At 44.0% G+C, this 24,692-nt stretch overlaps 1 protein-coding gene across 8 annotated transcripts in view; it reads right to left on the bottom strand.

Moving 5' to 3' along the window:
* The window catches only part of SCRN1 (secernin 1), an 87,483-nt gene that overhangs the window by 35,579 nt on the left and 27,212 nt on the right, over nucleotides 1–24,692 (bottom strand). For 6 of the 8 annotated variants that reach the window (XM_023188372.3, XM_023188374.2, XM_023188375.2 and 3 more), the window contains exons 3-5: nucleotides 15,477–15,658; nucleotides 4,147–4,349; nucleotides 859–1,053 (exon numbers count right to left, since the gene is read on the bottom strand). In XM_023188372.3, coding sequence (XP_023044140.1) covers nucleotides 859–1,053; nucleotides 4,147–4,349; nucleotides 15,477–15,658 — 580 coding nt within the window. Of the gene's footprint in view, nucleotides 1–858; nucleotides 1,054–4,146; nucleotides 4,350–15,476; nucleotides 15,659–16,347; nucleotides 16,370–18,717; nucleotides 18,798–24,692 lie in introns of those variants that run through there. The other 2 variants (XM_023188376.2, XM_023188377.2) reach the window with 2 other exon arrangements.

The raw sequence follows: 24,692 nt of genomic DNA, 5'->3' as shown, positions 1-24,692 counted from the left end.
AGCTATCTGGTCACCATATATATACCTAAATATGGATTCTGATTAAGTTAATAACTAGGGGCTGGGTGTGGTGGCTTAGGCCTGTAATCTCAGCACTTTGGGAGGCCAAGGCGGGCAAATCCCTTGAGCCCAGGAGTGTCAGACCAGCCTGAGCAACAAAATGAGACCCTGTCTCTACAAAAAAAAAAAAAAAAAAAAAAAATTAGCCAGAAATGGTGGCACATGCTTGTAGTATCAGCTACTGGGATGGCAACAGGGGTGCAGCTGAGGGAGGATTGCGTGAGTTCAGGAGGCGGAGGCTGCAGTGAGTCGAGATTGTGCCAACACACTTGAGCTTAGGCAACAGAGTGACACCCTGTCTCAATAAATAAATAAATAAATAAATAAATAAAGTTAGTAGCTAGTTGGCAGATGGAGTGGCAACAATTCAACTCATCAAGTGTCCATGGAACAAAAAACTATACGGGGGGCCCTTAGATGAGTAAGAGACAACACCTTTGCCCTTAAGGCCCAGCAGGCTAGTGCAGCAGGGGAAGATGAGTCAAATATATAACTACTGATGTAAGAGGATGGCTGCAATAAGTATTACAAAAGGCAACACAATGACATCAGAGATTAAAGGAGAATAACATGGGTAGGAGCAGGAAACCTCCAGGGATGAGGAAGCACCATGTAAAAATAAATACAAGTTGTTTTCTTGCCTGCACATCAGGGACTTTTAGCACAAGCTGGTCTTTACATACAAGGGCTATTCTGTATTCCTCTTTGTTCACCCTTCTAAGTTCAGACAAGTTCTCAGAAACAGCTGTAAGAGAAAGGGTTATGAGAAGGAGAATCGTGAGGGAGAGACTAACTCACCTTCTTGTTTTTCTAAGCTGTCTTTGCCAGCACCGCAGTCTAGATGATCCTCAACTGGAGAAAAGACTTCAGAAAAATTGAACTCGCCCTCTCCTGTCCACCAACCTTGGCTCTGAGCATAACTCCTGAGTTCCGGATGCTCTGCATCCATCTTAGTGGTGAGCGAAAGCCGATTGCAAATGCACCTCACTCCCTCTGCAGAGAGTGCAAAGCCCCATTAGTTAAAAATATACTTATAAAGACTTAATCAAGAAATGGAAATTTATAGGGAATCCTTTCCCTGAAACACTGACTTTAACCACAGGGAGGAATCCATTTAATTTTTGAAGAGAGAAACAGACAATCATTGAGCGTCTTTCTAGGAGACCTCCTAAAAGGTCTGACCGGTCTTGACTGGGCATTATCACATTTTAAATGAGCAACAGTCACTTTACCCATCTTAAAAGCATAATCAAGAGGAAATATGTAAGGCTCTTCATTTTGGCTAAATAAGCCCCAAGCATTCATTAGTTACACACAAAAAAAGGGACAGGTGCTTTGAAAGAGGTACTGAGCTAACAAGACTTAGCAATCCATAAGAGAGTCCTCTATAATAGAGATGCTGTTCCTCTACAGCAATGCTCTATCGCATCTATAGAAAGCCCCCTCCCTGGAAAAACACTTTACACCCCCACTCCTTGCCCAAATATATATTTAAAAAAAAAAAAAAACAAATCAAATACTTCATTCAACTTTTTTTTTTTCAGGTCTCAACATTCAGAAAACCACATGGCAATGATAACAAATCTTTTTTAAATAACTGAATATATTCATGAATATATGTATGTCTGGGTACATGTGTGTGCACACGTATGTGTGTGTGAGATAAAGTGTGTGTGTGCATGTGTGTATGTGTTTGAAAAATCTATGGGAAATTTTTTCTTATAAAAATAGAATTGTGACTAAATAAGTCTAGAATCAGAAACGCCTGCATTCTGAGTATATTCCACTTTGATGAATGAGGGCTTAGACCAGAAACTCTCCTACCAGCTGGCCGCCTTGCTATGTCTTCTTCGAAGCCTGAGCTGCAAATGCACACAGGACAACTCAGCCTTCCAGCTTCAAGATGCTGTCTAGGGCACAAACACTAGGAAGTTATCAGCGCTAGCTTAAAAGGGCCATTCCTATCTGCTGCTTCCAGGGAGCATGCTGATTTTCCAAATTCTTGGAGAATGAAGTGAGATAAAGAACCTAAACTACAAGCTACAGGAAAGCCATCACTGCCTGACAACCAGTTCCTAGAGGCAGGATCAGTGCCAGACTAAGTTCTTTTAGTATGTTTTGCTTCACTGATTCACACTTCCAAAATAAGCATTCCTGGCTGGTGGGCATTGGTCCTTTGTCATTTATCTTTTCAGAGAGGACCATACAAGTACAATTCTAAACAATTAAAAATAAAAACCAATTTTGGCCTAAAAAGTGATTTTGACATCATTCATACTAAGCTATTACAAAAATACTCTTGTAAGTGACTCTACAGATATTAGTTTCCCAGTGGGCAGATGTACAGCAGGCATTTGTTTTCAAGAATGTTAGCCTTTGGGAGATGGAGTGCATTAAATCTTACTGCAATCCATCACACCACTGCTGGGATCAGACGACATGAAGTTAATGAGTCCAAGAAATGGCTGGGGTTCTTCTTTATTTAAATATTTAGATAACTAATGGCAGAATTCATTCTGTGTAATTTTTTAAGCTACATTGTGAAGAGACGCTCGGCTTTTGAAATGTAGTCATAGATCAAAAAGTGTTAGGTTCAACTTAAAAGTAACATGACTGCTTTGAAACATGGATTACTACCACTCTTGATGGAACCATTCAATAGTAAGACTTCATCTCAGGAGGGATTTTTATCAAGGAGTTTTAAGTTCCTGCATTGCAAGAGAGTTGGAGACCTGGTGGGCTGCACTGGCTGCCTTAGTTCTAGAAATACTTTAAGAGTTGGGCGAGTAGCTACATACCCTGGTGGGTGGGTACATGCTGAGCATATGAGATGGAGAAACTCTCCATGATTGCTGACGGACACCACTAGCCCATTTTGCACCCTTGTGAGATATAAAGAGGCCACCCCCACCTCCAGATAGACACAGCCTTCATACAGCTTGGCCAGGAAGCCACAGTCTAGATTCACTGCCTCACTGGGGCAACTTTGTATAGAGTACAATGTACCCATCATCCAGAGAAGCCCTGAACACTGAACTAACTTTGTGCACAGAAAACAGGCTTGATTCCCATCTACTGTGATAGATGTTCTGCTTCTAACTCGGGTCAAATTTGGTTCAATTCACCCCTGAGATAGGGATGGCACACAAGTTTCATCCCCAACATCATTCTGGATTACTTGGAAGAGACTTCCTGGTAAATTTAGTTAAGAAAAATACATAGGCCAAGACTAGGTTCAACAAAAGAAGAGTGTCGTAACCTAGTCCTCCACCATCAGCATAGGAGGGAAGAATGGCAGTGCATATGCCATGTGGTCACCATCCAGTCCCAAGGAGCTGCTTGGGCCAATTCCCTCTTAGGACTACTCAGTCCTCTTGGAAGCCCTTTAACCCATTCTGGGATCTCATCCTGTCCAGAAAATGAGGATGCTGAGGTGGGGATATAAAACTACCGCTCCCACCCCTAACACTTCCTTCCCCAGGGCTGTGTTAGAAGCAAGATGCTGCAAGGGCTGCAGAGCAGCAATTTTACAGGCACTAAATCCTTCTGGGTGGACCATCTAGTCCACTGCTCTTCTAGAAATACTGTCTCACACTGAGAGAGATGAACTTCACTCACAGAGAAATCCCAGAGTGGCATACACCGGTCCTCACACAGATCTAAACTCCTATTTTAGAGGAACATGGCAAGCACAAAGATCTACAGGGTTGGGGGTGACAAGGGGCTACTGGCCAGGGAAGGGACTTGTTGGCCTATTACACAAGAAGAGTCAACCATTCTCTTGGCCAATGAATAGAGTAATGGTTTAAGTCATGGAATTCCTGGTAGTCAAAAGCAGGTTCTTCCCGGAAAGCAAAGAGAAAATACGAAAGGTTAGAAGACTGCTTCACTCCAGGTTCAGGAGACTCCAGGTTCTCTTCTTGGAGGTGCCCAGAAATGAGAGGCATGCCAAAGCATGACAGTCCCACACAGAGAGGACCCGCAACAGCACGTCTTTCCTCCAGGTCTGACACTGTACATGCAGGCCACCCCCATCTCTGTGGCCTTCCCTGTCCTCAGAACTCTCCACCATCCACACCTGCTTACCTGTGACTTTCTCAGCAGCCCAGTACTTCCCTACGGTCTCGAGCACCCAGGCTTCATCACGATCCACAATCAGATATGCACTTTGGAAGCTGTGGCAGGAGTTTGCATCTTCATAGTAATTCCCACCTTGTCCGTGTTCTTCCAACAAGGAGACAATGACATCTAAGGCTTCTTTAGCTGTTTCCCCTCTTTCTAAACCAAGCCTGCAGGAAGGAAACCAGAACTATACTTCAGTCATTTCATACCACGGGATTGTTACTAGAGTAACCAAAGACTGGGCAAGGCCGAGTTATGAAGCATGCCAACATGTGTAAACATGTTAAGTCTGCAGAACAATAAGCAAACTGATTAACTGCACTGTATCTCAGAATACACTTCTCACATATTTGCTTAAAAAACCATATGGGATAGCCAGGTGCAGTGGTTCATGTCTATAATCCTAGCAGTTTGGGAGTGGCAGGAGGATTGCTTGAGTTCAGGAGTTCAAGATCAGCCTGGGCAACATAGCGAGACCTCTTCCTCAAAAAAAATTTTTTTGTTAATTAGCCAGGCATGGTGGGACACACTGGCAGTCTCAGCTACTTGGAAGGCTGAGGTGGTACGATTGCTTAAGCCAAGCAAGTTGAGGCTGCAGTGAGCCATGATCATGCCACTGCGCTCTAGTCTGGGCATCAGAATGAGACCCTGTCTCAAAAAAAAAAAAGAAAGAAAAAAACATAGGGGTGTTTTCTGTCTTTCATCATTTCCCTTCCACACAGAAAAGTCGGGAACCCCAGTGGCTTCTCCCTCTTGGAAGGCACCTGTCTGTCTTCCCCTCTTCTGACCGTGTCTCCCACAGAGCTGGCCGCCTCAGCTCTAGCCCTTACAAAACCTCCTCTCTGTGGCATGTACTCCCTCCTGACTCTAACCTGGGCAAAAGGAAATCAAGGCCAAGTCTGGCCTTGATCTCTATTATTCTACACCAGGTATTTTGCTTACTTATTAAAAGTGTTCAAATGCCAGACATTATCCTGTGTCCAGAGAGGACACTGTCCTCTGTCTCTATCTCAGAGACCTTATTAGGAATGGGCAACTGGTTGAGACATAATCAGCCTTTTCTACATATATCTCCTCCTACCTATCAGCCTACGTCTATTGGTATGGCTTACAGCTTCAGTCATCAAAAGAATATGTATTCCCTTTGAAGTGAGACATCCATCTCCTCCTAGCCTTTCCAATTAATAAACCCTTTAAAGAGGGCACTGATATGGTTTGGCTGTGTCCCCACCCAAATCTCAACTTGAATTATATCTCCCAGAATTCTCACTTACTGTGGGAGGGACCCAAAAGGAGGTAATTGAATCGGGGGGCCGGTCTTTCCCATGCTATTCTCGTGATAGTGAATAAGTCTCACAAGATCTGATGGGTTTATCAGAGGTTCCTGCTTTTGCTTCTTCCTCATTTTCTCTTGCACAGTACTGCCCTCTGTGTGACCTTGGGCAGGTTATATATTTTGAACTTCAGTTTTATGTCATCTATAAAATGAATGTCCACATCATTTAGTTGCTATAAGAGTAGGTTTATGAGATAGCATCCATGAAAATATGCAGTGCTAGTGCCTGTGACCAGGAAAGTGATCAGTAAATTTCTGGAGTTACAACACTGTGGCAGAGAAACATATGACTCAGAGATAAATGGACCCAGCTTCTAGTTCTGGCTCTGCTACTCACTGGCATTATGATCTTAAGTAATGTGACCTTTCCAAACCTTGATTTTTCTCATCTGCACATTGAAAACAATACTACCTCCCTCTCAGGCTGCTATGAAAGAGGATGGTACATGCCATGTACTCAGGAAGTGTCCATTTATTCATCTGTTCATTCGAATTATAATTCAGGTGGCAGGAACACAGGAGTCTTAGAATCCGGGCAATGGCACTACTACAATGGTGGTACAAGCCAGTTCTTGGTGAATTTTCAACTTGAGAAGTAACAACTATTCAAATTTATCTAATTTGAAGCTTCCTAAAGGGATATTTTACTGTGCTGCCAGGGAGAAGAAAAGCTAATACAACTAATCTATAGGCTGATTATTATAACAGGCTTATGTTTGTAGTCAAATAATTACATGAAAATTCATTTGACATTTCTCATTTTAAGCTTATGTAGCAAGACTCGGCTACAAGGCAGTAATTTACAAAGCTGAACCCTAAAACCTTAGGAGAGGGATAAAAGAATAAACCCATTAGAAGATTGAATTCAGCTGACTTTTCCTTTGGTCAATGTCATCTTCTCCAAAGAGAAGGAACAGAAGCAGCACTCATCTTATCTTGAGGCTCCGGAACAAACAAAGGTGTTGTGAGTACCTCTCAGAAGCCCAAGCTATGCACACTCAAAGGCCTCCTTCCTCCTTTCCACAGGTCCCTGGTAGCCCCCTGGTCACAGCCTCATACAGACATTCCAGGCAGAATCCTGTTCCCAGGGCCTTTGCAGGGCGCCAACTTGCCCGTGCAAACATGTATTAGGAGCATGTGAATACACAGTCAGCTGTAACAGCCCCGTCTTCAGAGCTTGTGACTTATCTTTTTTAATCTCTAGTGCACTCTTCTGATGTTCTGCCTGTGTGCATTCCACACTGAGGCCCTAGCACGTGCACTTGCCCTCCCATGCTGACTTTGATGTCCTCTGGCAGAGTTGGCAACAGGACCTCAGCACTATCCACAGACCTAATTCTGATTTCACCCTCCTATCCCTTGTACCAGGACCGTGGGTCTGAGATACCCCTTTGTCCCACCTGATTATTCCCACCTGGTCTTCCTACCATGCGATGAGGACAGAGCCACTGCTCCATAGGACAACGGCCGTGAATAACACCAGGGTTACACCCTCGCCCTCTGCAACTGAGAAATGCAGATGAATCCCATGTCACTGGGTGCAGAAGAGATGCCAGAGGGACCTGGGGCCGCAAGTCACACGGCATCCAGAGGACTACGTTAAAGCCATTCCCAAGAGTCTCACCTCCTACATGGGGCAGATTCATGTGATTCCGGAAGAGGGCAGTGCTCTCTGGCCCCATGCCTAATTTCACTTTGGCTGCTACCCCTCCGCATGGGCAGGACCAAGACAGGGAAGGGGAAGAAACTCAACGGGCCAAGGTTAGAGTCCCACTGTAACATCTATCTTCTGTGCAGTTCAAATCTTTCCAAAGTGTGTGCTTTGTCCAGCTTGTTCTGGGCCTGGGAATTAGATGCTCCTGAATTCAATTCCTAGTTTTATGGGAAAATCTTTCCTTGGGAGCCCATGCATGACCTTCTCACAGGTCAAGCTCACCCTGCCTGTTCCTGAAAAGTTAACACATCTCACTGAGAAAGATGGGTCACACCTGTACTTCCCCTGCTTAAAGCCCCTTTGTTTAGAAATTCGCTTATCTTTTCAACATCTGTGCCTCCATGGATTAGGAGACCCCCGTCCCTTTCTATCTCAAATCAGGTAAAACTAGATTTGCCATGGACATATAATCACTGACTTGGGAAAAGTAATAACAAGAGGCAACACTGCCCCCTTAGAGAGATGGGCCTGGGATTCTTACTGGGCTCAGGTGCAAATAATCTTCCTCCTCCACAATCAAGCAGTCCACCAGGCCCTTCTGGGGTCAGGACCTTTTGGAAATTGGAAATTCCCAGCCTTCAGCCAGAGGGCTGGAAGCAGGAAGGTAATGCTGTGAAGTGATTGCTTGTCCCCCTGGTTTCCCCAAAAATTCATATGTTAAGCCTAATCCCCAGTGTGATGGTATGGTAGGCGGGGCCTTTGGGAGGTGATGAGGTCATGAGGGGTGGAGGCACCATGATGGGATTAGTGCCCTTAAAAGAAGAGACACCAGAATGTGTCCTCTTTCTCTGTTCTCTGCCATGTGAGGACACAGGGAAAGATGGCCGTCTGCAAACCAGCAAGCAGGCTCTCCCCAGACACTGGGTCTGCCGGCGCCTTGATCTCAGATTTCCCAGTCTCTCAGAATGTGAAAAATAAATTTGTGTAGTTTAAACCCCCTAGGCTATGGTATGTTTGTTATAGCAGCCCAAATGGACTAAGATGAGTAATAACACAGGTGACGGATGTGAAGGTGATCTAGGGAAAGAGCGTGTGAAACTTTTTGACTTATCTCCATCTCTCAGTGTCCTGAAATTCCTGTGTCATTGACAGTTGAAGTAAAATATGTTCCACCACATAGAGGAGTGGCCTCTCTGAGGTTAGCAGGCCCTGGGATCCCTGGCTTAGCCACCTTCTAGCTCTGGGGCCTTGGGCAACTCCTTTAATCCTCCTAAGCTCCAGTGTCCTCACCTCTCAAAGGGAGGAGTCCTACTTCACTGGGTGACTGTGAGAGTTAAATGAAATAATACTTGCAAAGCATGTCTTACCATAGTGTTCAGGAAATAGTAACTCTGATTACACAGGTTCCTCCTGCCTACAAATGGTGACTGAGCCTCCTTTTAAATCACCTGAGTCCTCACATTCACCAACAACCTAAAGACAAATTACAGACCTTTCCAAATTTTCACACTGGCCTTCTGTCAAGGACTTTCGTGATTTTTAACATGCTGAAGGTCTGATGGAATGTGTCCAGAATTATAAGATGTTCTGAAATATTGGAATTGACCAGGTTTTAGTGCCATTGTTAAACACAAATGGGAGTAGCAAAAAAAAGAATAAAGTAGTTATGCAAAGGGAAGAAAAGGCAAGAAATACTGAAAGAAGGCAGCAATCTGCTGGAGCCAGTTGCTACCAGCTTGGAGAGCAGATGGTTAAATTTTAGGGATTTTGAGCCAGTTGTGAAACTGTTGGTAGCTTGAAACCCATCATGGTGGGAGTATTTACACTAAGGAAATTGAAAAAGGACTCAAACAGTGCTGCCCCTTTCCTCCACCAGGCTGGTTATTAAACATTTACCAGCATACTTCTGACAAAGAGGTTCCAAATGCTTCCTAGTTCTCACCCATGTTGAGGCCCAGATCTATCATGTCTGAAAGACCTTGGATTATAAGTGGCACCCTAGGCTGGGCGTGGTGGTTCACGCCTATAATCCCAGCACTTTGGGAGGCCGAGGCGGGTGGATCACGAGGTCAAGAGATCTAGACCATCCTGGCAAACACAGTGAAACCCTGTCTCTACTAAAAATACAAAAAATTAGCTGGGCATGGTGGTGGGCACCTGTAGTCCCACCTACTCGGGAGGCTGAGGCAGGAGAATGGCGTGAACCCAGGAGGCAGAGGTTGCAGTGAGCTGAGATGGTGCCACTGCACTCCAGCCTGGGCAACAGAGCAAGAGTCTGTCAAAAAAAAAAAAGAAGAAAAGAAAGAAAGAAAGAGAAAGAAAGAGAAAGAAAGAGAAAGAAAGAAAGAAAGAAAGAAAGAAAGAAAGAAAGAAAGAAAGAAAGAAAGCACCCTAACATCCAGAAAATAAATTTCCCTTTCTTTCCTTCTTTTTTTTTTTTTTTGAGACAGAGTCTTGTTCTGTGACCCAGGCTGGAGTGCAGTGGCATGATCTCAGCTCACTGCAACCTCCCCACCTGGGTTCAAGCAAACCTCCCACTTCAGCCTACCAAGTAGCTGGGACCACAGGCATGGGCCACCATACTGGGTTAATTTTGTATATTTTGTAGATAGAAGATTTTACCATGTTGCCGAGGCCGGTCTTGAACTCCTGGGCTCAAGCAATCCTCCTACTTTGGCCTCCCAGAGTGCTAAGATTACGGGGCATAAGCCACCATGTCAGGCCCTTTTTTTCCTTCTTTTAGACAGGGTCTCAACCTGTCACCCAGGCTGGAATGCAGTAATGCAATCATGGTTCACTGCAGCCCTGACCTCATGGACTCAGCAATCCTCCCACCTCATCCTCTCAAGTAGTTGGGACTACAAGCATGCAATAGTGCAACCAGCTATATTTTGCATTTGTTTTGTAGAAACAGGCTTTTGCCATGTTGCCCAGGCTGGTGTTGAACTCCTGGGCTCAAGTGATCCTCATGACTCGCCTCCTACAGTGCTGGTGATAGCAGTGGTGGCCCATCTGGAGGAGCCACTGTGAAGATGTCGGCTGCAATGGGGAGGTGGGGCCTGGGTTGTGTGCTTTGTGAGGCTGGTGGGAGTCCCGACCCCTACCGAGTTGGCAGGATGGGAGCCCCATGCTCCAAACACAGCTGCAGCTGCTCTGGACCTGCGCATCCCTGTGCTGTCAGGAGCCCAGGAAGCCCTTGCCCCTATAGGCTTGGAAGTACCTGCTTCCTGCTCTCTGACCTCTTCCTGCTCCCAGCGCCTGCTCCAGTGCAGAGCAAAGCTGTGGCTGAGCCCAGGTGCTATCGCAACCTGGCTGGGTGTGCACATGCTCAGGGTGGTGCTGACATGCCAGCCCCCTGCCACCCTGGGCTTCTCCAGACTTCGGGCACCAATGAGCATGGGAGGGAGGTTGGGAGGGCTGAGGGTAGCTCAGTGTGAGCCTGCCAGTGCCCCCCAGGATGAAAAACCTAGGCACCATGGATGCCATGTTAACAGCAGGAGGCAGACAGGTTCCTGGGCGGAAAAGAGCAGGTATCCAGTGAAACCCCACCTTTAAGCCAGGAACGGCCTGAAGCCTGGACTGCCAGTTACGGATGGAGTACGCAGCTCAGAGTGAGAACTTATGGTGCTTTTTCTGGGCCTGCCCATGACCCAATCAGCAAGCACTTCCTCCTTTCTGAGCCCATAAAAACCCCAGACTCAGCCAGACTCACACAGACACTGGGACTACCAGCTGTAGGAAGGAGCTACCAACTTTGGGCCTCCTTGACTCGTTGGGATGACCTGCCTGGGGAAGGCAGCTACCCACTACAGGTCTCCTCTCTGCCGAGAGCTGGATACTCATCAGGATGACCTGCCTGCAGAATGGAGCTACCCACTTTGAGTCTCCTGAGAGCTGTTCTGTCACTCAATGAAGCTCCTCACCACCTTGCTCACTCTCCAGCTGTCTATGTATCTCCTTCTTCCTGAACATGGGATAAGAACTTGGGACCTGCCAAATGGTGGAACTGAAAGAGCTGTAACACAGTGCTGAAGCATGCCCCCATCCCCCACCATTCGCCACATTGCAGGTGATGAGAAGGAGAGAAGAGCTGCAGCCCTTGGGGGAGTCCAGACCTAGGGGCTCCCCGAGCCAGGGCTGTGACACCCTCTTTGGGGCTCTGCAGTTCCTGGCATTTCCAAGCTGCCAGGCACCACCATGTTCCTTGGTGACTGCAGTGGAAGCCATTTGCAGTATGCCTGGTCCAGCTGCAGCCTCACACAGAGCTAGCGCCTGTGCCAGCGCCTGTGCCAATGCCTAGAACTGCCCATTCCGCTGCAGCTGGCACACCTGGCTGTGTGCAGTGGCTGGACCCCATGCTTGCTCACATACCCCTTGCCCCTCTGCGCCTGGCTTGCCCTTGGAAGGCATGAGATCCAGGCCAGTAGCGTGAGCTGAGTACAGCGTGCCAGGTCAAGTGATGGAAAAAACCCAGCAGCCTGACCAAAACTCAGGCAAAGGTGTCACCAGCCACAGAGGTTTCTCGCTGGAAAAGCAACACTCTAAGGATCATGTGACACTGAGATTACAGGCACAAGCCAGTGTACCTGGCCAAATTCCCACTTTTATATTAGCTCCTATTGGCTACTCATTACTTGGAACCAACTTCATGAAACATGCAAAAATGTGTACGTGTCTTTATGTGCCTCTTCCTCAGGAGAAAGGGACTAGTGGTCAGTGAACAGTGAATCAAAAATAACAGATGAAGCTTAGTTTTCAGATAAATGTTACTGAAAACACATTATAAAAACAGTATTGCCTAATGCTTACATTCCCATAAGCCTCTAGGAAACATACACAAATTATAACTTTATCTTAAAATCACTGCCTCTTACATTACTACTGTCATTCCCTTATGTCTCTTTGAGCTGAGGTTGGATTTCATATGCTGCTGGAAAGTACAAAGTACCAGGATAAGTATAGGGGTAAGTGCTGTATTCATTGAATAATTAACCACAGTCTAGCAGGCCCTCGAAAGAGCACGTGAAATGGATATAGCCTGCTCTCATAGGAGCTGTCCAGGGAGGAACTGGCACTAGGCACAGAGTGCAAGCAAGGCCAGAGAAAGTAGTGGTTCCTTACACAGCAATACCTAGGGAGGCACCGAGCCCCAAATTAAGAGAATGCAACCAACTGACAGAAAGTTTCCCCTGGAGCAGTGGTTCTCACCATAACCATGCACCAGCACCAGCTGGAGAACTTGTTAAAACAGGTTGTTGGCCCTGGGTGTGAAGCAGGGACCGAGAATTTACATTTCCAGCAAGTTCCCAGGCGATGCTTGTTCACCAGCCACACTTTGAGAACCACTACTCTAGAACTTGCCACTCAAACTGTGGTTTTTCGACCTGCAGTATCAATATCATCTGGAGTTTCTTAAAAGTTAATACAGGAATTAAATCATCAAAAAGGAAATCTGGGGCTGGATGTGGTGATCCATGCCTGTAATCCCAGCACTCTGGGAGGCTGAGGCAGGCGGATCACTTGAGGTCAGAAGTTCAAGACCAGCCTGGTCAACATGGTGAAATTCTGTCCCTACTAAAAATACAAAAATTAGCTGGGTGTGGTGGCATACAGCTGTAATCCCATCTACTCAGGAGGCTGAGGCAGGAGAATCACTTGAACCTGGGAGGCAGAGGTTGCAGTCAGCCGAGATCATAGCACTATACTCCTGGGAAACAGAGCAAGACTTGTCTAAAAAAGAGAGAGAGAGAGAGAGAATGCTGGGTAATGAACATGAGTTACTTTTAAGATTTCGTTGGTATGAAATGACCCTTAAAAATCTGGCTATGCTTGGCTAAACTGATCATAGCTGCTTTAAAGATGAAACCAGACGCTGAACTCAAAGATCCACTTAAGGTGCAGAATGGAGCTACCCACTTTGGGTCTCCTGAGAGCTGTTCTGTCACTCAATGAAGCTCTTTACCACCTTGCTCACTCTCCAGTTGTCCATTCCCACCCTGCAGAATCTACCAGTGACAGGTCCTCTTCACACCCTTTTTATTGCAATAGCTGGACATGGCTAGCCCAAGATGGAGTTAAAGTTATATGGTGAAGGTTAAACTCTCATCCTGTCATCTACTCCGGACCTTGCTAATTATCACAACGCCAAGTCTATGACAAACATATCTTCTCTGTCTACCTCCCTCAGCCTTGTAGCTTCAGGTCAAATGAACCTCCCCCTCAAAGCATTCACAAATATGACCAGTCTGTGATAATCTGTGAACATCCTGCAGTGTTTGCTGAAGGCCACACCATGGAATTCTGTGCCATTCACGTGGCATCAAATCTCAGATTACTTTGAGTTACCTCTCTCCCACTATCTTCTTATATTACTCTTACAATTTCCATTGTTCAATTTTCTTCTTCCTGCAACCAGACTAAAATCACTTTGAAGCTTTGAGCTGCTTCATGTGCCCACAGAGTCTAGCACAAAGTAGATATTCAGTAAACTCCTGTTGCTTTATTGGTTGATAATCTTAAAAAGATACATCAGGGGCTCTGAAGAAAGACAAAAAATCCTCTTCCACTGTTTCTTAGAAATCAACTATTAAAATGGTAATTTTGCCTGTTCTATAAGTCCCATACTGCAAATACAATAAAAAATACTGGAGACCTGTCAAAACATAAGCTCAAAACTTCTTGGTATTCTATATATTTCATTTTGCGAATCAAGAGAAAACTAGCTATAAATAACTGGTTTTTAAAAACTGGCTTTTTCTGCCTTTTCCCCAGCTCAGGGAAGCTGCTCTTGCCGAGTTTGTAAGAATGAGGAATGGTAAGGAAAGGTAAGAAAGGCAGGAAGTCACTGTGCTACCAAAAGGGTGTCCCTGGCAGACCTCTCCATCAGGTGGCTGAGGAGTGAGTCTCCGAGGCCGCTGTCTAAATGTGCCATTTCCCCTGCAAAACCAAAGTCCAACCCCATTCCTTTTTCTAGGATGTTAGCTTTGGGAGTTCTTCGGAAGTCATCCAGTCTAGACCTCATATTGAAAAAATGAGGAAACTGTGGCCCAGAGAGGTGATGTAACTTGGTACACCCACAATGAAAGCCAAGAACTCCAGCTCCCAGCCCAATCTTCTTTCAACTATGTCATGATTTTATTTCAATTCACTATTTCAGGGACAAAACAAGGCATTTCAGAATGTTGCTTTGTTCCAGCCTACCTTCTACTTTAGTCATTCATTCAAAATTCAGTTATTGATCACTCATTACAGGCCAGGCACACAGTTCTCAGTGCTTATGACACAGGAGTGTACAAAGATTCCTGCCCTATCCAGCTCGCACAGCAGGTTCCTTCTGCTGTATAGCGGCTAGGAGAGGAGAAAAAGGAAGAAAAAACAAATGAGACATAGAGAGGAAAGGAGGGAAGTAATCTCTGTTCAATTTTTCTTTTTCTGGTTTATGGTTTTTCATATTTATATATATATATTATATATTTCAAGTACTATAAAATCCACCCATTTAAACTATACCGTTCAGTGGTTTTTAGTATACTCACAAAGTTATGCAGCCATCACCACAATCTAAGGTTTAGAACACTTTCAATACCCACAAAAGAAAGCTCATGCCCATTAGGAATCGCTCCCCATTCTCTCACCCACATCCAAACCCCAGGCAACCACTAATCTAACTTCCTGCCTCTATGGATTTGCCTATTCTGCATATTTCATATAAATAGAATCATATAATATATGACCTTTTGTGTCTGGCTTCTCTCTCGGTATAATGTTTTCATGATCATTATGCTTTAGTATGTATCTGTATTTGATTCTTTTTTTTTTTTTTTTTGATGGAGTCTTGCTGTTGTTGCCTAGGCTGGAGTGCAATGACATGATCTCGGCTCACTGCAACCTCCACCTTCCAGGTTCCAGCAATTCTCCTGCCACTGCCTCCTGAGTAGCTGGGATTATAGGCGCCCAGCACCACGCTCAGTTAATTTTTATATTTTTCATATAGATGGAGTTTCACCATGTTGGCCAGGCTGGTCTCAAACTCCTGACCTCAGGTGATCCACCTGCTTTGGCCTCCCAAAGTGCTGGGATTACAGGCATGAGCCACCATGCCCAGCCACTTGATTATTTTTTATTGTTAAATAACATTCCATTGTAATCCATTCATTTACCCCATCATCTTAAAGTTTCTATCAAAAGGCACACACCATCTTTGGAAGGATTATGTTAAAAAATGCAAGGTTTAGGGAGAAATACATCCTGTCCCCAGTTCCAACCTTTTCTGGGAAGTTGTTTCAAAGAATCACTGTGCAGTACCTGACCAGATCCATCCCCAGCAAGGCTTCTATCTCGGCAGCTGGCTCTCTGGTGTTGATGGCTTCATTGGCTATGCACACTCCATGTTCATTGGCTCCCATTTCTGCCCCCCAGAGCCAGGCAGGTCTGCTTATCATTATGGCATGGGTCCTTGGAACTTGGTCGACTGAAATGTAAGTGCACTGAAAAACAAACACAGGAAAGAAAACGCCATCACCTGTGAGGTACTACCTCATTTCCTTCTGGGTACTTATACTGGACCATCGTGTCAGTTATAAACAGAGCCAAAAAATAAAAGGCTTTGGGAATACCCTGATTTTTAAATCTTCACAATGCCGCTCAAAAGTCTCCATGGTGAGTTTCGTCTGTGTGGCTCATGCCAATCTATTCCCGGTGCTCACGTAATAGGGCAATCATCTTGAACCAGCTATTCAGCCAGTCATCATCCTGAACATCCTAAGCCTGCCCATTTCAACAGGCACAGGCGGCTGCCAGCATTCACCAATATTGAACACAGCTATTTACGAGCCCTACCTTCAAAAGAAACTTTATCTAGAAGCCTAAGATAGAAAGCAGATAAAAGGGAAGATCTTTGTCTAAAGAAAGCAGAACCCTGAGTCCCCCTGCAAGGACTATTGGGGTTTCCTGTAACACAGTTTGATAACTTACATGGTTGCTCTAGTGGTGGAAAACAGAAAAGGATCATAACATTTGCATTTCACTACTGTATTACACTGTGGGCTTTCCTGTCTGTCCCATTTGATCCTCACACTAAGACAAAGAGGTGGACACAGAAGGAAACAGTCCCACAGAGGTGCATCTTCAGCTGCTCTCAGAACTGCAGAACATGCAACTTAGTGGGGCATCTTACCTTCTCCAGGCTGCGGTGGCTTTACCTGGAAAATGAGGGAGCTACTTTGAGTCAAACTATTTCTTCCCAAGTATTTTTAACCTCAGAACACTTTCTTCATACAAACTCTTACACAGAATCATAAGCACAATAAAATCAGGCCAAGTATGTCCAGGCAAAGGGAGGAAGAGGCCCAGGACCAGGGTGTGGGTAACCCTCAGAGTCTCGCCCTCCTGTGCTTCCCTTTTCCCTCCCCACATTGTGACCCACGGCAGAGGAACCTGCAACTAGCTTCCCTATGGGGGCCTCCTGACTCTGACATTCTATGAGCCTATGACACACTCTTTGTGTGGTAGATGCTGTATTGAATTCAAGTCTCTAAGTTACACAGTGCTCTGGAACTCTCAAGGGAGAATTTTATCAGCTGCAGGAGTCATTTACGTTTTAAATTGGGCAGCTGAAAGCAACAGCAGTCTTAGATCTTTCTTTTTATAACTCAAGACCCAGCTATATCGACTGAATGCAGCCCACAAAGCTATTCTGTATTGACTTCCCATAACTGCTAAACCTCATGTAAGAGCTGAAACCCGTGTGGCAAACACGTTGGTCAGGTGACTTTGGCTCTGCACAATTCATGTTAGGTGTTGCTGTGCGCTGGGATAATGTCATTTAACTCGATAAATATTTGCAAACTGAAAGCTAATTATATCCAGAGTTTTTCAAGAGACTCTTGAATTTTTCATGGCAAACTAACAATAAAATATACTCAAGATTTGTCCCCTATGCAGTTCCCAAAAGTTAGTTATTCAAAAAAACAACAATGATTCTTGTAGAGCACAAAGCTGGCCACAGCAGTAATCAAACTGCTCCTCTGTGCTCTTCTGAAATGGAATTGACGTTTACATCTTAACATTGCACTCTATGTCAAAAAGTAGTCCAGGCATTGACCAACACTTTCCAAAACCCCTGTGCCAGTGACAACTTTTGTCTTGAAAGCAACAAGTAAATAGAAAACTAATCTCAGCTTCTTAAGCACAGATTTATTATACAGGTTTTTAAAAGGGCAGGAAAAGAAGTAAAAATTAGGAAATGGTTTATTTGTCCTCAAATTCATTTTTACACGCTCATTTCTATTTTCCCAATTATTTACAGAGCATCAACTACACGCAAAGCATTTTGTGCTAAATGCTGCAAGCAGAAATCAGTGAGGAGGCCCAGGCCCTGTCCTTTTGGTTGGGGAGGAAGGCAAAGGCATGTACACAAATTCCTATGAGCCCAGGCCAGCTTCAGGGTCTCCAAGGCCTGCCTGCTTCCTTCCTGCAGCATCTTGCCACTGCCTCCTGCTTTGCCCTTCTGATCCACCCAACCCTGCTCTGCTTTTCCTCTTTCCTGTTCCATTACATTTATCCCCTTCTGAAATACTATAGAACTGACGGACTTATTGCATGTACTGTTTATGTATACTATCTCCCCCAGCTAGAGTGTAAGCCCCAAGAGGGAAAGGGGATATCTTTGTTATTTAATTCACTGACATACCCCAAGTCTGGTACATATCAGGCATCAATAAGCCTTTTTTTGGATGGGTGGCTGAGTGGACGGATGGAGAAACTACAAAGATCTAAGGGAGCATAGAAGGTAAAAGTTCAAAGAAATGAGGAACACATCCGCATGGTCTTCTAGAGGCTGTATCAAGTGGGAGGAATCTGAGTTGACTTTAAAAAATGGGCCAGCCATCAAGGTGGCTAAGGACTTAAGAGAGGAAGGGGCATGTCAAGGGTCTCCAAAGTCCACAGAGGTGTCTGCTGTGCCATGTGGGGGAGCTGCCATGATGTCATTAAGGCACAGAACTGCAAGGGCTTAATACAGACTGCCTGATTAAAAAAATGTTGACAACTGAATCAAAAAGACCAGATGGTCTTCGTAGGAGTTCAAAATATATGCAGCTAACTTGCTTTTCAGGCCAAACTCGGAATGGTGAGGAAGGAAGGGGATCCCCAAGTAGCCAGATGGGCCCAATCAGCCCTCCTAAGCACCAGACCGAAAGCCAGGCAGCCAGGCAGCCAGGCAGCCGGGCCCCGAGCCTGTAACACATGCCCCTTGCTGCATATTTGTCACAGGCCACAGAGCATGGGCCTCATAAGGGCTCTTCTATGACAGCCATTCACACCTGCTCCATTATGTTTTAAATCTGGCTAATCACAACAAGGTGAGGTGGGAGAGGGGTAAACACACTTGTCTCATGTAGATAGACTGGCTACTTAAAATCCCACTTTGGGAGCAAATCTCACAAAATCAGGAACACTCACACAAAATTTAATTAGCTAAACTTGGTAAAGTCAGCCATCTAGAACATGAACTCCACAGCCATTTTAAAATATAAAATCCACCCACCTTTACAACTGCCACATTATTAATGAGCCAGAGAAGTCGGATTTGAGGAAGCAAAAGAGGTTTCTCCAGGTACAAATAGCCAAAAAGCACCTGACATCTTCTTTCTGTGTGGCAAAAACAATTTAGTTCCCCAAGTCAAAATTCCTAGCTTAATTTCTATTAGAAAAGAAAAAGAAAAAAGGAAAGTGTTCACCCCTTAAAAGATGGATATTTACGGCCGGGCGCGGTGGCTCAAGCCTGTAATCCCAGCACTTTGGGAGGCCGAGATGGGCGGATCATGAGGTCAGGAGATCGAGACCATCCTGGCTAACACGGTGAAACCCTGTCTCTACTAAAAAATACAAAAAACTAGCTGGGCGTGGTGGCGGGCGCCTATAGTCCCAGCTACTCGGGAGGCTGAGGCAGGAGAATGGCCTGAACCTGGGAGGCGGAGCTTGCAGTGAGCTGAGATCTGGCCACTGCACTCCAGCCTGGGCGACAGAGCGAGACTCTGTCTCAAAAAAAAAAAAAAAAAAAAGATGGATATTTACAGAGATGGTTCTGGTCTCAGCTTTGGTTATTAAAGTGAACTGTGGAAAGAGATGAGCACTTGGTCTTTCTGCCCCACGGCCACTCCCACCCAGCCTTTCATAAAACAAATCTGTCAGCTAGTGTGACTTCTGGGTGCCCAAGTCACATAACAATATAAGAATGCCCAGAGCAGGAGTGTGCAGAAGCATACTTCTAAATGTCAGCATGCCCAGTGCTAATCAGGGGGTTTCCAAGGATTCGCCTGTCCTGAGCTTGCCACTCCCTCAGGGACCACCTGCCAGGTTAGGTTGGAGGATAGAAAACATGAGCCTCAAAAAGACCCTAGAGCCAAAGACAAAAACAATTTTGCAGAGCAAGCCCTTCATTGTTTTGTGTGATTACGTCGGAAATGAAAAGCAAGATCAGCTTTATGCCATCACTTCAACCCATCCACATTCCAGCACACACTATTTCTGGATACCAACCAGTGAAAGGGGAAACAGAGACACTCACACAATAGACGTTTCAATTAATGAAACACAACCATTGTGCCTTTCGTACTGTACTCAGATGGTGAACACAACCCTGGCACCACCAGCAAAAACCACTGTGAAATGAGGTGATGAGTCAGCCAAACTTCTCAGGGTGGGGGAAGATGGCAAGGAAAATAGGATGCTTTGGAGAGATGTTTTTAGCTTTTAAAAATTTGTAGCTCTAAAGGAGCATTGATAATTATCACTGAGGATTTTTTATTTATTTTAAATTACATATGTGAGAGTGTGTGTGTGTGTGTGTGTGTGTGTGTATGTGTGTATTTTTTGTTTGTTTTGGAGATGAAGTCTTACTATGTTGCCTAGGCTGTCCTCCCAACACTTGGGCTCAAGCGATCCTCCCCTCTAAGCCTCCCAAGTAGCTGGGACAAGAGGTGTGTGCCACCATGCCCTGCATGTTTGTTTTTATTTAATTTTTTACCCCAGTGTCTTGCCTGCTGTTTGACTGGTTTTAGGAAATGTATTCTTAAGGTTCATATAAGTTTAAATAAAGACAAAAGAAGGTGCTGAGATCAGAGGACAACATCCTCAACCATCCTTTAGAAGAACTGTTTTTTATTTCACTGAAGCATAAGATCTTTGGGGAGGAACAATGCAAAGGTCTGAGATCAGAAATGCATTTGGGAAAGGGGACATTATGGAAGGAAGTCCTCTGCTAAGCCATGCTCTCTTGGAAGTGAGGGAGACACTTCTGACTCCATATAAGACTGGGGACTCCTGATTCTGGAGCTTGCTAGAAGAAAACAAAAAAAGAAAGGAAGGAAGGAAGAAAGAAAGAAAGGTGGCAGGGAGAGGGAGGGAAGGAGGGAGGGAGTAGGGAGGGAGGCAGGAGGGACAGAGGGAGGGAGGGAGAGAGGGAGGAAGGAAGGAAGGAAGGAAGGAAGGAAGGAAGGAATAGTGCAAATCTGCCCAGTGGTCATGAAGCTTTGCTCAGCTCTCTCTGATTCCAGAATGACCTGTACTTTCCTATTGTAAGAAATAACTTTCAGAATTAAAATTCAGCTCCCTCTACCCCCGCAACATACACACACCCCACACACCACAAATATAGCCTCCATCTGGACAATTTTACTAACAATGCTACCAGCCATCATTAACTGGTAATTTTCTATTCTTCTTGTAAATATTTTCAATGATAAAGAAAGGGGAAATGATCTACCAAAAGCCTTCCCCAAATCATGAAAGTTATATAAACTCATTGATGACACTGAATCCATACAGTATTTCATGTAGTGGAAAACAGACAAAAATTTAAGCTAATTTGAAAAAAAATGAGGAAATGATAAAGACTTTAAAAAAGGAAATAATGAAGACAATATTTATTAACAAAGAAAGACTCTTTTAAAAAATATTATGTGTCAAATCTAACTTTGTTATAAAGAATTCTGTCTCCATAAATTCTGGTATAATTAGCCTCTTGGACACCAAGTATAAGTAATGTAAACCTTAGCCAAAATCCCACTGTTTTTCTGGAAAAGAAGTCTAATGTTGGATCCATTTTTTTTCCTAAATAGAAGGTTCAACCATGTAGGAATGGACCTGTATCATCCATGAGCATGCATGCATACACACGTACACACAAACACACACACACACACACACCCGCACACCATAATCCAGGAAGTTATTCCTCTGCTTCTTCAACACGTCTACCTAGAGGGAGGGCAGGACTTGGGGTAAAGTTGATATGAGTTCTCTGATGCATCCTCAGAGAGGACAGAGGTGCTTTCAAATATTGATACCTATTTACCCATCCTACCCTGCAACCAAAAGAGATGTTATAGATGTTATTAAAAGCCCAGAATACACAAGGGAAAGACTAAAGAATATAAATTAGGATGTTCCAATCTGCAAATTGCAGCTGAAAAAAAAAATCCAGTGTAATTTCGGAAACTGAGGAACTCTGTGCTGGAGGATCTTATTTCTCACTCTTCTAGTCTTAAGTACAGTGAATTTGACATATGGAGATGATGGCTGGATGGGACTGACTGACAGGGGGATAGAGGGTGGCTAAGTGGACAAGTTGAAGGGAGAGCCGCCTGGAAAGGAGGATCAGTTGGCAGGTGGGTGAGTGGATGAATGAGGAGTCCACACGATTTATTGCATGATTTTTGCATGTGTCCAGAGGTTGCCCTAGAAACCTCATACTTGAGAGTGTTGAGGTCCCAGGAAATCATTTTCTGAAAATATAACCATCTATTATATAATTGGTTTCATATAATTATTAAACAATATAATTATTAAATAATATAATTATGTATATGTAATTAAATTATATAATTATTAAATGATTTATGTAATTAAATTATTACATACTAAATTATAAAATAGAGGGTTATATTCTTAGAAAATTATTTCCTGGGACCTCAACACTCAAGTATGAGGTTTCTAGGGAAACCTCAGGATATGTGTTTAAAATGTCATGAACTGGGCTGGGCGTGAAGGCTCACGCCTGTAATCCCAATGCTTTGGGAGGCCGAAGTGGGTGGATCACTTGAGCTCAGGAGTTTGAGACCAGCCTGGCCAACATGATGAAACCCTGTCTCTATCAAAAATACAAAAACAGCTGGCTATGATGGTACATGCCTGTAATCTCAGCTACTTGGGAGGCTGAGGCAGGAGAATCGCTTGACCCCAGGAGGCAGAGGTTGCAGTGAACTGAGATTGTGCCACTGCACTCCAGCCTGGGTGACAGAGTGAGACTCTGTCTCAAACATAAAATAAAATAAATAAAATAAAATAAAATGTCATGAAATGGCTGAGGAATAGATGGGTTTTTACGAAAAGTTCTTACTCTTCATAGTTTAAAAATCTGTATTTTAATAGTTGCTTGTATAAAAGTTACGTGATAGTAATTGTGGCTCCTAGACCTAAATATGGAAAGAACCCATCATTCTGTACTTGGGAAGTATAGGAGGTGGAGACAGATGTAACTGTAAGGGAACTAAAGGGGTAAGAGTAAGTTTGAAAAGCAGATTCAGTAGTATGTGATGTGCCAAAGACAGTTTTGGAACTGAGACCCGGAGTCACAGCAATTCTCAACATTAGTTCATTCTTTAAAAAACAAAAAAAAAATCCTTCTTCCTAATGTTCTCCTTAAAGCTTTACAAAGTGCTTTCATGCATCAGCTCATGCGTGTCTCACTAAAGCCTGTAATGCAGGCAGAGGGAGGTATTATGATCTCTATCTGGTAAATAAGGAAACTGAGTTTCAGAGAGGCTCGAAGGCCCAAGACCCTATAAAGGGAGAGGCAAAACACAAACCTAGGACCCCTCTCTCCCCGGCCAGAACTCATCCTCCTAGTTTCAGGTGGTGGTAAATTTCAACTGACATGCATAGAGGAGTGTCAGGTTAAAGGGAGGAGGGGATATTGGTGTTGAGGCCTGGAAGGATAAACAGAAGTCTACCAAGTAGATGAGAGGAAGGGAGAAGAAGGATCTTCTCAGCAAAGGACAGAAAGAGCAAAAGCACAGAAAAATGGCAAGTATGTTATTTGCTCAAGAAATGGCAAGCAGTTCAGTGTAGCTGGGGCCTAGAGTACAAGCTGAGAGGGCTCAGCTAAGAATGAGAATAGAAAAGTAAGCAGGAAATCATACAACACGTATGGACGTCAATTCTTATAAAAGCTTTACCCTATGACCCAATGATGCTACATTTGGAAGTACATCCACTGGCTATCTCTATACATGCACAAAATGACTTATGTACAAGGTTCTTCACAGCTGCACTTTCTGGACTAGCAAAATACTGGAAAGAACCCAAGCATCCACCAACAGAGCACTAATTAAATAAACTACGGTATATCTCCACAATGGATTACTATGTACCTGTAAGAAAAAAATAAGGACAATCTCTAGATATGGAAAAATCTTTAGAAAATGTTATTAAGTGAAAATAGGAAAGTGCAGATCTTTTCTGTAAGTTCAAAGTTACATATTAAAAAATCATGTTTAATAGTAGTGTACATAAGGTGCTGCATTCACACAAAAAAATAGAATATAAGGCCAGATATTCAGTTTTGTGTGTGTTTGCATAAAATACTGGAAGGATATGCATGAAATTAATAAAAAGAGTTATACAGGATGGAGACAAGGGAGGAAGACTTCTTACTGTGAACCTTTTAAATATCATTCAATCTTTGAACCACATAAATATATGATTACCTATTCAAAATGAAAAACTGCATTTTAAAATGTCTTTAGCCAAATGAGTTAAAAACTTATGTCTACACAAAAGACTGCACAGAAATATTTATAACAGCTATGTTCATAATTGCCAAACTTTAGAATGAACTAAGATGTCCTTCAATGGGTGAATGGAAAAATAACCTGGTATATCCAGACAATGGAATATTGTTCAATGATAAAAAGAAATGCATCATCAAGCTTGGAAAAGACAGGAAGAAACCTTAAATGCACATTACTAAGTTAAAAAAGCCAATCTGAAAAGGCTACACACTGAATGATTCCAACTATGTGACATTTTAGGAAAGGCAAAAGCATGGACACATTAAGATCAGTGATTTCTGGGGGCTAGGGTAGGTGGGTGAATTGGTGGAGCACAGAATCTCTAGGGTAGCAAAAGTATTCTCTATGAGTCTACAATGGTTTGTCATTATACATATAGGTACACCCACAGGATATACAACACAAAGAGTATAAACTATGAACTTTAGTTAATAATACTGTATCAGGCCAGGCTCAGTGGCTCACATCCATAATCCCAGCACTTTGGGAGGTCAAGGCAGGTGGATCACTTGAGGTCAGGAGTTCAAGACAGCCTGGTCAACATGGTGAAATCCCCCGTTTCTACTAAAAATACAAAAATTAGCCGGGCATGATGGTGGGCACCTGTAATCCCAGCTACTTGGAAGGCTGAAGCAAGAGCATTGCTTGAACCCGGGAGCTGGAGGTT

This window comes from Piliocolobus tephrosceles, chromosome 8 (assembly GCF_002776525.5).
Source record: "Piliocolobus tephrosceles isolate RC106 chromosome 8, ASM277652v3, whole genome shotgun sequence".
NCBI lineage: Eukaryota > Metazoa > Chordata > Mammalia > Primates > Cercopithecidae > Piliocolobus > Piliocolobus tephrosceles.
Note: the sequence above shows the minus strand (reverse complement) of the source record. Positions and strands in the feature narration are given on the sequence as shown.